Here is a 12,714-nt window from a genome sequence, read left to right on the forward strand (position 1 = left end):
TGTGAGAGGTTTCACTATGCACAAGAGCAATGCAATATAGACAAACATGGGAATGCTTAGGGTCAAACTAGTTCATGAGCGTTATCTCCTTCTAAAACAAATTAGCCCTATGCAGTTGCTTTGAAGGATATGGAAGAAGTACTAGGCACACTCAAATCTTCCCTCCTTGCAGTCTCTACAGTCTAAATTGTCTTTCCCTGAATACCTAATTAGTTACGTAGGAGACACCTGAATGTTTTCCCCAGTGCAACTAAAACAGCAGCCTGGTTTAGACTATTATTATTTATTAAATTTAGGGTTTAGAGAAAGAATTAGACTGGGTCCAAGAAACATGGGGAGTACAACCTTATTGCTCTCTCAGTGGTTTTTGATATGGTTGACCATGGGATTCTTTTGAACTGTTTCTATTATTATTATTATTATTATTATTATTATTATTATTATTATTCTATACTGCCCTTCTTCTGAGGCTCACAGGGTGGTTTACAAGATAGAACACAAAAATGCATAACATAATAACAAACAAAATAATAACACCCCACACAAGCAAAGTTTAAAAGCACATCATTTGTTTAATTAGCCAAACGTCCTGTAGAAGAAGAATGTTTTCACCTGATGCCTAAAGATTTGTAATGAAGGTGCCAGACAAGTCACCCTGGGGAGAGCATTGCACAAATGGGGAGCCACCACAGAAAATGTTCCCACCCACTGGACCTCTCTTGAAGCAGGCACATGAAGAAGGGCCCCAGGTGATGATGGCAGAGTTTGGTTCTTCTGGGGAGAAGCTATACTTGAGGTGTTGTGGTCCTGAGCCATTTAAGGATTTATAGGTCAAAATCGACACTTTGAATTGGGCCAGTAAACAAATTGGCAGCCAGTGCAGTCAGGTAGATAAAGAGATAGGTGGGTCCTATTCAGAGGACCAACTCTGGGTGCTCTCACCAAATGAAGTGAGGTGGATGGGAGAGGGCCTTCTTGGTGGTGGCACCCCAATTACTAAACAGTCTCCCCAGAGAGGCTCACCTGGTACTATTCGTATGGTCTTTTCAGTACTAGGTGAAATACCTTTTTAATCATCCAATCTTTTAAGCAACCTGTGCTTTTACCACCTGTCTCAATTTATGAATTGTGCTTGATGGGCTATTAATTGCTCTTTTCTCTTCCAAACAAGAACAAGTGATGCTTTTGTACTACTTATAGTGTTTTGCATTGTGTGTGTGTTTCTTTTAATTTTTGTGAGCCACCCAGATAACATGTAATACTGGGCAGTTATCCAAATGGTATTAAATAAACACTCCTATTGAAACTTTACAGGTTGTAAACTAAACCTCTACACTGCTGATACATTTCACGGCTCTGCAGCAAGTGGCTGCATGTAGGTTTGTACCCATTGTTTTATTTTACCTTCTTTTTTGATAGATATGAACATAGGGCAAAAGCTGTCACATTTTCTGGAGCAAACAACCAAAAACTCCTAACGATTCAAAAGAAATGCATTCAAGACCTGCGCTGGCATACTGGAGAATCCAGTTCTGCAGAGTTGTCCACAATTATTGCCTGATTACTTTCCACTCTTCAGTCCTGAGAAGGGGGAGGGGGGAATAGTGGCATATTAGAAGCCTAATATCTGAGTAAATTTTTTAAAAATAAAAAAAAGCTTAATAGAGATGGAATGCCTTGTGTTACAAACTGAAAGAACAAGAAAAGAGAAGAAAAGAAGGTAAACAGACAAGGTGCTAATCTCTGTGGCATTATGCAATATTGCGGTTATCTAATGACAGCAAGGCTATTCAATAGAAACCCCATTGTCTGAAGGAGAGAAGAAGAAAATCAGCACCAATATTGGAGCCTACAAGAGAGGAAGGTGCAGTTGTTGTCTGAAGATGGAAAGTTTCCAAACTCCACAGGAGCAGGAGGGGGGAGAGGAGGACTGGCCACATTTATTGGCTCCACCCATACCTGGAGAGGATCTTTTATTGCAGCACCTGTAGATATATATCTCTCTCTGTATGGCCCAGCACTTTGCTTCACTCCCTTGGCATCCCAGACAGAGCAGAGACTTTCACACCTTCGTTGCCATCCCACCTGCTCCAGTGCAACCATGAGAAAAGAAATTTGCACCATCGCTTTTCTCCGAGCTGTCTTCTGCGAGTTCTTAGCCACGCTGCTCTTCGTCTTCTTCGGTTTGGGCTCAGCCCTGAAATGGCCTTCGGCCTTGCCAAGCGTCCTCCAGATCGCCCTGGCTTTCGGCTTGGCCATTGCCACGATGGTACAGACATTTGGTCCCATCAGCGGCGGCCACGTCAACCCAGCAGTGACCATTGCCTTCTTTGTGGGGAACCAGATCTCTTTCCTCCGGACATTGTTCTATGTTGCAGCCCAGCTGATCGGTGCCATCGCCGGAGCAGGCATACTTTATGGGGTGACTCCTTCTAACGCCCGTGGCAACCTGGCAGTCAACGCGGTAAGTACTCGCTGCGGCTGTGGATTAGATTCGTGATATTGGTGGTTTGGCACTTCGGGCAGGCAAGTGCCCCTCAAAGGGGAACTGGCTTCTCAGGAGAGATCTGAACTTAGCCTCTGGAGAGCTTGTGCCACAAGAGATCCCACCAGCACATTATGCTGTAGAGTAAGAATAGGCATGGAAGTTTGCTGTTAGGACAGGTTAGTTGTGCCTTGTAATTTTCAATGTGGCATTTCTTCCAAAGGTCTCTCATATCCAAGCAAATGAGTCAGCCAGTCCCAGAGAGAGAGAGAGAGAGAACTATACTTTTTCTTTAACTCCAGCTTTACCCACTTGAAGAATGATCTGGGGAGCGGGGCAGATATACAGATGTTGATTCCTTTTAGAGTTGTTTTTCAAAACGATAATAATTTGGAACCATTTCAAACTGTTGATGCTCAGTGGGTGCATGTTGCCTTGTGTCCTCTTGGAAAGGCATTGACTTCTTTCCCACTATTTCCCAATGGATCAATAATTTATAATAACAGTTTATTATTTATACCCTGCCCATCTGGCTGGGTTTCCCACTCCAAAAGCTGCTCCTGCAGTCCAGTGGACAGCATTCAGTACTATGCTCAGGGATGTGGGAAGGAAGAGTAAATTAGCTACACGCAAGCCCAACAACTGTGAACACAGAGTTTCCCATTTGCTTCCCGTGTGTGAGCATGGATCTCTTCAGATCCCTGTGAAAGGTCAGTTCAGCCCAGGATGAAGCTGAAAGATCCAACAGTCTTCAGCACACTAAACTCTATGCTGGGCTGTGTATTGAATTAAATGGACCGTCCGGGAAGGTTTAGAATCCTCATTAGACCTGGACAGGAAAAGGCACAAGACCAGCTAAGCCAGCAGGAGGAGGATATGGGAAGCACAACATAGTGAAAATTCAGAACACCCTTTGCCAACCTGGTCCTCCCCAGATGTTTTGGATTTCAGCTCCCTTCAGCTGCTGCCTGCAGAGCTAATGCTAGGGGATGGGGGGAGTTTTAGTCCAAAGCATCTGTAAGGCATTAAGGCTGGTTGGTTGGCATTGATCTTTCTCGGGAGACAACAGAAGAGTGCGCCTTCAGGGGTGAAGTCAAACTTGTAGTGCTACAGCGCCTGTTGTGGAAAGGGAAGGGAGTCAGTGTTAAAGGCAACTGGAAGTTCCAGGTTTCCATTGTAAGAGCACAAATTTCCTACCAAAGGAAATCAGATTTTTTTACCTACTTGTTCAGTGCTGCACTATAGCTAAGGATCCAGCTAACTTCCCCTTGTTTCCTAAATTTTCACCAGCAACCATTCTTCTGCTCCTATTAAACTTTTAGTTAACATGCAAAGATTGCAAAAGGGAATCTTCGGACTGCTCTGCATTTCAATCTCTCTTGCGTTATCCACATTAACACTGAATTGTAGCTCTGGATTGTTGTCCATGTAGAAGAGGAAGCTGGAAGGAGAAACATTTGTAATGTAGATAAGCCACCTGCCCACTGTTGCTTTGATATTTGCATTACAAACCTGCCCCCAAAGCAAGAATTACCTTAAACCTCATGTGTGTAAAGATGCAAGCTGCCTGACCAGAGGGCTTAAAATCTATTTCCCCCCCCCCCTGAATTTCATTGACCCGCAACATACCTATGTAAATCCCAAATGCTTATAGTTCCTTCTAACTCCCCTCTTCTAAATGTAAGCTAGAGACTCATTTAATGGAGCCAGGGAACATTCTTTTAAGGCTGCCTAAAAGAGGATCCTGGTATCTGCTCCTGAATTGTTGCAAATCCCATAGCTTCCCCCTGCATTGTTCTTCAGCAGGTATTAGCTGTTGTAAAGAGCATTTGAAGGAGATAAAGCATTTGCCAAGAGATAATATCTCAGGGCTAGGTTGATGAGGCTGTATGAGAAATCAGTCACAAAAGAGAGATAAATGAAGGAAATAAAAGATGGACAGAGTGATAGACCATTTAAAAAACAATGAATGCCTTGTATAACTCCAACTCCTGTTGCTTCTTAAAGATCCTTTCCTGTCCTATAGAGAGGGGTTTATAATTCCAGTTTTGTTCTGTTGAAGCTCAGTGAGCTGAATTGTTTATTTAGTATTATTAAGCACCACACCTCCAGCAAGCTTGGCAGCGTCCAAGTAGAGAGTGAAGTGCAGCTCAGAGGAATGAAATCTAATAGCAACCGTGAAGTCCTATTGCACTTTGGGGTTTGTTGTTTTCTTAACAAGCACCCTTAAGAATAACCTTTACTTAGTTGGAAGTAGTTTTTCTTGGTTTTAAGCAGGAGTTAGTTACAGAGATGAATGTGCAAGATTGTAACTGCAGTCTCTTCTCTTCTATCCTGACAGCTCAGCAACAACACAACCGCAGGCCAGGCTGTGGTGGTGGAGATGATCTTAACTTTCATGCTTGTTATGTGCATCTTTGCCTCGACTGACAGCCGCCGGCGCGACCATGTGGGCTCTCCATCCCTGTCTATCGGACTAGCTGTCACTCTGGGCCACCTCGTTGGGGTAAGTGTTTTTCTGCTCAGGTTTTCTTTTAGGAACATGGGGAGCTGTCCGGTGTTTTGAGTCAGGCTATTAGTCCATCGAGCTCAGGTGTGTCCAGAAATACTGGCAGCAGCTCTCCAAGGTGCAAGTGGCAGGGGCTGAACCTGCGACCTTCTGCGTGGAAAACAAAGTGGTGGTACAGAAACAAAAGGAAGGGGGAAATGGAAAGATTGAAATGCCCCCACATCATGGCAGCCTTGAGTGCTGATCACTTGGGGGGGGGTGATATAGGGCCACAGTCACTTAAGCACAGGGAGAATAATAATAATAAAAATAAAAAATTATTTATATCCCGCCCTCCCCAGCCGAAGCCGGGCTCAGAGCAGCTAAAAACAGTAAAAGTACTACAGCATTCTAAAATCAATTCATTCTAAAATCAATTCAAACTCAAATTAATGGCAACCATTGGGCTAGAGTTCTGTGAGGATTGCCAAAGGAGGGGGTCAGGCTGTGCCTTGGCCAAAGGCCTGGTGGAACAGCTCTGTCCAGTCTCTTGTGACAGAGCGTTCCACCAGATCGGGGCCACACCCGAAAAAGCCCTGGCTCTGGTTGAGGCCAGCCTAACCTCCCTGTGGCCTGGGACCTCCAAGATGTTTTTGTTTGAAGAGCGTAAGGTCCTCCATGGGACATACCAGGAGTGGCGGTCCCATAGGTATGAGGGGCCTAGGCCGTATAGGGCTTTAAAGATTAAAACCAGCACCTTAAACCTGTTCCTGTACTCCACCGGGAGCCAGTGCAGCTGGTATAGCACCGGGTGAATGGGATCCCACGGTGAAGACCCCTTAAGGAGTCTTGCCGCGGCATTCTGCACCCGCTGGAGTTTCTGGGTCAGTCTCAAGGGCAACCCCACGTAGAGTGAGTTACAATAATCAAGTCTGGCGGTGACCGTTGCGTGGATCACAGTGTCTAGGTCAGGGTGAGAGAGGTAAGGAACCAACTGCTTAGCTTGGCGGAGATGAGAGGTGGGAGCTCCATGCAAAGAATCCTATGGCTTCTGTCATTTCTGCAGTAGGAAGCAGTCTTCATAAAATCAAAGAACTGTAGAGTTGAAAGGGATACCAAGGCTCATCTAGTCCAACCCCCTGCAATGCATGATTCCCAGCTAAAGCATCCATGACAGATCCCTGCTTAAAAAACCCCAAGTCAGACTGTTTCCCTATCTAACCCAGTGTTGTCTGCTCTGACCAGCAATGGCTCTCCAGGGTTTCGGACAGAGAGTATGGGTTGAATCCAATGCTAACCCTACTCAGAGTGGACCCATAGAAATGAACAGACATGACTAACTTAGGTCTGTCTACTCTGAGCAGGACTAGCTTTGGATACAATCATATTTCTCATCCTTTACTACCGGTACCTTTTTAACTGAAGAAGCCAGGATTGGAAGCAAATACATTTTGCATGCTAAAGGTGTGCTGCACTATAGAGCTATGGCCTGTTTGGGTAGAGCAGAGGCAGGGAACCCATGGCCCTCGTGTAGAGATGCAGCATTCGCATGAAAGTGCTTGTGCACACAAGCAGGATTCCTACCGCACCAAGCATGGCCGGGCTGAGAATCTGATAGCAGCTCCATGGTGTGGGGAATGCTAGAAGGGAGAATTTGCAGGGATTGCCTGATTTTGCAAAGCAAGAACAACAAACCTATGGTTACGTGGAACATATTCAATAAACACACAAAATGTAACCGGCTGTACTTTTGAATAAATAAGGTATACTATTCATGTGTGGGACGCAGGTGGCGCTGTGGGTTAAACCACAGAGCCTAGGGCTTGCCGATCAGAAGGTTGGCGGTTCGAATCCCTGCAACGGGGTGAGCTCCCGTTGTTTGGTCCCTGGCTCCTGCCCACCTAGCAGTTCAAAAGCACATCAAAGTGCAAGTAGATAAATAGGTACCACTCCAGTGGGAAGGTAAACGGCGTTTCCGTGCACTGCTCTGGTTTGCCAGAAGTGGCTTAGTCATGCTGGCCACATGACCTGGAAGCTGTATGCCAGCTCCCTCGGCCAATAAAGCAAGATGAGCGCTGCAATCCGAGTCGGCCATGACTGGACCTAATGGTCAGGGGTCTAACCCTAACCCTTTACCTTATTCATTGTATCAATTTGTAGATTTCATAAGGTCCATACATGTAGAAGTATCTATTCCACCTGTCTGTTCAAAGAGCCCAGTAATCCACATGAAGAGTTGTTACAGTTCCACAGAATCCTTTTACCGAGTTTCAGACAAGGATTTCCGGAATATTAGCCTTGTTTCTCCATCCTAGGCTTCATGGCAAAAATGACCGGGAAAATCAGTAACCAGGAAGAGAGAAACTTTAATAAGGAATAGGAGAAATTTACAAATTACCTAAGAGAACACTGTAAACAGCTAAAAGTTTTGGCAGAATTTGAGTAATGCTTGTAATGTGCTATAAACGAAGGTAAAAATGGACTACTTTAAGAAAAATAGAGAAAATATATGATGCAGTTGAAAAAGATTGAAAATGGAAACCATGGAAGGGTAGAGGGAAGTCCAATGTATCAGGGAATCCTAAATGTTGATGGTTATGTCTGTTTGAATTTAAATGTGTACTGCAAAACTGAATTTTAAAAAAGATTATAAACATTGGAATTACAAGAAATGTTTAGATGCCTAACAAACACCTCCCCTCTTCTCCACAGATCTATTTTACTGGCTGCTCTATGAATCCTGCCAGGTCTTTTGGACCTGCTGTTGTCATGAAAAGATTCAGCAATGCTCATTGGGTAAGAAGTTAGAGCTTTTCACTCGGAAGTAAAAGACAGTCATAGGAAATAAGCAGTGAAAACTGACCCTTAGTTTCTGCACGGCTAGGGTTTACTGGATGCAAAACCAAAGTCACACATATTTTAATACAGAAGTATTTCCGTGTAAAAGATAATGCACAGTGGGAATAGACAATGTGGTTCCCTTCAGATGACTACAACTTCCCAAATATTGACCATACTGGCAGAAACTAATGGGAGCTTTAAATTACAAGGCACCATGTTGGGTGTGTAATTTTTCATCTATGTTTTTAGAACTGTGTTGGGCCACCAAATTTCAACAAGATTCGCAATGCCATGAGCACAATGGTGCTGATACATGACTCAGAAATTGGCCACTAGGCCACCAGGGAAATTGTGGTCCCTAAAATGTGGAGTTGAAATCCAAATAGGATGTGCAAATCGCCAGTCACCATTTCTGATTCCTTTAAAATGTCTTGACTTTTTTGGCCCAGCCAGGGACCTCCAAATTTCCTGTGAATTTTTGCTTTTGACGAAACAGAGATTGCACCCTTGAGAAATTATGCAGATTTTAGTAAAATTCCTTTTGCTTCCTTTGAAATTCATCAGAAGATCTGCCCAAGCAGGAACCGTAGGGAAATAGCTGTAATGTCTGGCCCCCCAGGTTCAGAGATCACCCATTCCTGTTCTGGGACTGGCCAACCAAAGAGGAAAGGGTTGCTCTCTGTTGCTCCACATGCAACTATCTACATTGCAGAGCCACATCCCCTCAGGAGTAATCTGTTGGGGGCTGCATGGTGGCAGGGGGCTAGGAAGAAATCAGCAGTGGGTGGGGCTAGAAAAAGCGAGTGTGTCAACCTCTTTCACTCTCCTACCCTCTCTTCTTTCTTTCTTTCTTTCTTTCTTTCTTTCTTTCTTTCTTTCTTTCTTTCTTTCTTTCTTTCTCTCTCTCTCTCCCCTTTTCATTCTATCTCTGTCCCCTTCTCCCTCATTTTCTCTGTGCCACTCCCTTTTTCCTATTTCTCACTGCCCCTCTACCTCTCTCTCACTATGTGTTACCCGTTCAATCTCTCTCTCTCTCTCTCAATTCTGTCTTAGCAGACTGTGTGCAGATAGCGAAGTCAGAATGCATTGTCCTATTTTCCTGGGACAGTCCCAGAGATTTACAGTTTCTGATTTGATCCTGGAATGTCCCGTCTTTTCTTAGGATGTCCCTAATTTCATTGGAGAAATGTTGGAGGGTATGGAGTTATTCGACTCCCAAGCAATCTGAAGTCAGTCCTGTATAGGGAAGTTTTTAAATGTTTAATGTTGTTGTTGTTGATGTTGGAAGCCACTCAGTGTGGCTGGGGCAACCCAGTCAGATAGGCGAGGTATAAATAGTAAAATTATCATTATTATTAAATAGGACATCCCTATTTTCATTGGAGAAATGTTGGAGGGCATGTGAATGGCTAGCTTGCAAAATGCTTTTGAAATTAGGCCAAGGGCTTGCCTACCTCTGCCCAAACCCATGAGGCATTTCTTGCATGGAAGATGCAAGATGAATCAACCACCTCTGCTCTGGCCTCACTGGCACAAAGGAGCCTGAAAGTCTTTGGACAGCTTCTAACCCCTTCCCTTGGTTCCTCAGGTCTTCTGGGTTGGCCCCATCGTTGGAGGCATTGTGGCCTCTCTGCTTTACAACTACCTTCTGATGCCTCATCCAATGAACATGTCAGAGAGGGTCGCCATTGTGAAAGGCACTTACGAGTCGGAAGAAGAGTGGGAAGAGAAAGAGAAAAGCATAGAGATGGCCTCCTGCAAATGAGAACGCTCTGGATGAGAAGGTAGAGAAGACTCAAACACCCCCTGATGCCAAATGAACACTGACCAAATGCCTTGCAATTTAAAGAACCAAGATAGCTTCCACTGACGCCTGGGGACCAAAGAGGGAATCAGGGGGACATTACTTGTGTAAATAACCATTGTGAGTGTGAGTGTGCATGTGTGTGTGTGGGTGCATGGGAAGAAGAAAGCTGGAAAATGGATGGTTTGAGCACAGTCCGTTTGGGGAGCAAGGCATTCATTCAAAGTGCCGCAGCAAACAAGAATCGTATTGTAACGTCTCAGGACCGGCAAAGACCTGAAAGTGTTCTAGAGTTATGCCTGGCAACTTAGCTTTTGCAACTGTGCGAGGGGTGGGTGTGTTAATAGTTTCTTTAGCAGTTTATATTTCCCTTCCTGATGGGCTGCAGGACAAGTACCCCCAGGTCCACATATACTCTGGGCTTTCAGGGTTTGGGGGCAAAGTTGCCTGAGCTTGAATTTCCTAGGCTTGGTCCAGCTTCATATATGCAATAATGCTTGCAACTAGCCCTTTTTTGTATGCTTAATACATCTCCAGTCCACATAAACTGTAAATATTCACATAAACCCCTCAGGTCGAAGTTACAGTGGGCTTTATGGAGTGATACATTGGACAGTGAGATGAGAATTCGTGTGAAACACCCCAGCCTTTAAAGAAAAAGACTGCCACATTCACGGAGAAAAGGAAAACACCATCCTGACTCTTGCCTTGCCTTGATTTCCATCTTCCATGGGTTCAAGCAAGCAGCAAAAGGAAGAGAAACAATTTCTAGATCTACTGTATAAAGCACAAGACCCTTTCCTTAGACGGGTGGACATCCTTGCTCCAGCTCAACACTTCTGCCTCTAGGCGGTATGTGAGAGGATTGCTAGCATTTGCGTTTGACCAGGTATCAAGAGGTTAAGACCTAGAGGAGGCAGAGCCAGGAGTCGGGATGGGGGAATGGGATTAGTAGGAGTGGAGCCAATAAAATCCAGAGGTTTGCTGCTGCAGCTGGTGTTGACAGAGGTGTTAGACCTGGCCTGTGCTTGAAGGGTGAAGGATCTGCACAGGAGATCACGTGTGAGAGTATTCTCAATTGCTGCCCCTGAACAAAATCTCGCCTGCGGCTCTGGGCCCTTGCAACTCCTCCTTGCTTGGACTAAGGAAAGGTGTTGGCCACAGAGAAAACAGGCACAACTGCAGGCTGCTGACTCAGTCACTCACGCAGCAGTGTGTGAAATGGACCATTTGGCTCAGCTCCTGAGGATAGGATGAGGGCCACCTTCAGAGTTCAAAACACGTTGCAGGTGCACCAAGTGGGAGAGGTGCAGCTGAATTTCACTTCAAGAAAAGAAAAATCAGCTTGAAACAAAAATCTTACTAGCCGCAAATTCTGGCTGTTGAACAAAATAATTTGGCAACAGAATCAGATTTTAAAACAAATAAACGTCACTGAAATGTCTGGGGAGAGTTTTGTTGTTTGCTTGGTTGGCAGCCCAATTAAAGGGAAGGTAGTTTTGGGTGCTTCATCCAGAGGTGAGCACAGGTATGATGAGGAACTGGACCAAAAGTCAGTCCTCCTGCAGCTGTGGGGGAAGTCAGAGATGTGCGAGGAAAATCAATCCAGAAAGAACGATCTGTCCATTGACCCTTTCCAAAGTGTTATATAACTTGAGCTGGGCGGGGAAAGACTGCTGTTTTCTGCATTGGCCGGTGTCTTGCTGAGTTTATTTCCTGTTTAATGCAATTTCATTTATTATTATGAGGGTCTCTGTAATATATTGTATTATTTATTATGAATTAAAAAACTAAAAAAAACACACAGTGCAACAACATCAATGGCTCAGGGATATGTCATTGTGGGTCTAGTGGTCCTCACAGAGAACCAGGGAGACTCAATGGTAGCCTGTCAGGCTGAGAGAGGGAACATTTTTCATCTTGGGGCCATGTTTCCTTCTGGACACCTACTGAGGGCCACATGCCACTGGGTAGGGGGCACAGGCAAAAGTGAGTAGAGCAACAAATGTGAATTTTACCTCCGTACTGGTGCCAAATGCATTGCTCTGCTTTCCTTTGGACCACATTGGCAAAGCCAAGAGGGAGGTTTGGTCGTCTGGGCAGCCTAGGACCTCCATACACACTGCCCAGCCTTATGCCCTAGAGAGAAGAAGAAGAAGAAGAATTTGGATTTGATATCCCGCTTTATCACTACCTGAAGGAGTCTCAAAGCAGCTAACAATCTCCTTCCCCTTCCTCCCCCACAACAAATACTGTGAGGTGAGTGGGGCTGAGAGACTTCAGAGAAGTGTGACTGGCCCAAGGTCACCTGGCAGCTGCATGTGGAAGAGCGGGGAATCAAACCCAGTTCACCAGATTATGAGTCCATTGCTCTTAACCACTACACCACACTGGCTCTCTTCAGTGGAGAGGTCACTTTGCTGCTGCTAACAGAGCAAAAACCAATGTGGGAGGCAGCAGCTATGTTACCAGTCTCCGCAACCCCACAGGCACTGTGATTCTCCAGCGGTTTGACTTCAGCCCCGGAGGTGTACGCCAATGTCTCTTGAGACAGACGGATGCCAACAACAACAACAATAGGCAACACTCGTACATAGCTGTCAACTTACAGATTTGAAAATAAGGGACCAGCAGCCTCGAAAATAAGGGATCAGCAGCCAAAATAAGGGACTTTCCAAGCACAGGTATGTTCAACTTCTGAGCCCCTCCGAGCCAAAGGCAGAAAGCCCAGCCAGCAGCCAAACAAAGCCTCAAGCGGTGGTTCTCACAGCGCAGCAACCCGGCAAAGGGGATGCAGCAAGGAAAACCGCCGTCAACTCTCCACTGGGAAGCGCTGAGCAACAGCGAGTCCCCAGGCAATGCGGCCAATTTGATTGGCACAAAGCATGCACCCCCCAGTCGTTCTTAGACTCATTATTGAGTGAGCAACGCAGCCAAGCAACACAGTTGGAGCCTCCCTCCTCCCTGGCCAGCCGGCAGGGAGGGAGAGGAGCTGCTTCCTTTGAAACCCAGGGAATTTAAGGGACATCATCAATAAGGGACAACAGCAGGACATGGTGCTGGGATAAGGGACTGTCCTGCCAAATAAGGGACGCT

At 45.4% G+C, this 12,714-nt stretch overlaps 1 protein-coding gene and 1 long non-coding RNA gene across 3 annotated transcripts in view; one reads left to right on the forward strand and one right to left on the reverse strand.

The window, feature by feature from the left end:
* The first annotated feature begins 1,277 nt into the window (after positions 1–1,277).
* Positions 1,278–11,416, forward strand: LOC309362941 (aquaporin-5-like). 2 transcript variants are annotated; one of them, XR_014165128.1, is made up of 5 exons: positions 1,278–2,464; positions 4,827–4,991; positions 7,686–7,769; positions 9,403–11,146; positions 11,187–11,416. XR_014165128.1 is itself a non-coding variant. In XM_081898984.1 (4 exons), the coding sequence occupies exons 1-4, from the start codon at positions 2,102–2,104 to the stop codon at positions 9,577–9,579; spliced, it is 789 nt and encodes a 262-aa protein (XP_081755110.1). In that variant the 5' UTR covers positions 1,278–2,101; the 3' UTR covers positions 9,580–11,416. The 2 variants fall into 2 exon arrangements, 1 of the variants encoding a protein (XP_081755110.1); XM_081898984.1 differs by having other exon boundaries at positions 9,403–11,416.
* LOC309363060 overlaps positions 4,998–12,714 on the reverse strand; it is a 33,570-nt gene continuing 25,853 nt past the window's right edge. Inside the window, exons 2-3 of the long non-coding RNA XR_014165207.1 lie at positions 11,637–11,757; positions 4,998–5,144 (exon numbers count right to left, since the gene is read on the reverse strand). This is a non-coding gene — a long non-coding RNA (uncharacterized lncRNA). The remainder of the gene's footprint in view (positions 5,145–11,636; positions 11,758–12,714) is intronic.

Source organism: Podarcis melisellensis (genome assembly GCF_964234715.1).
Source record: "Podarcis melisellensis genome assembly, chromosome: 2".
Lineage (NCBI taxonomy): Eukaryota > Metazoa > Chordata > Lepidosauria > Squamata > Lacertidae > Podarcis > Podarcis melisellensis.

What these genes read in the sequence shown, in the direction of transcription:
- LOC309362941 (XM_081898984.1), top strand. Translation starts at nt 2,102, where the DNA reads ATGAGAAAAGAAATTTGCACCATCGCTTTTCTCCGAGCTGTCTTCTGC. An exon ending in GCAACCTGGCAGTCAACGCG is followed by an intron (nt 2,465 to 4,826) that starts GTAAGTACTCGC and finishes CTATCCTGACAG; the next exon opens with CTCAGCAACAACACAACCGC. An exon ending in GATTCAGCAATGCTCATTGG is followed by an intron (nt 7,770 to 9,402) that starts GTAAGAAGTTAG and finishes TTGGTTCCTCAG; the next exon opens with GTCTTCTGGGTTGGCCCCAT.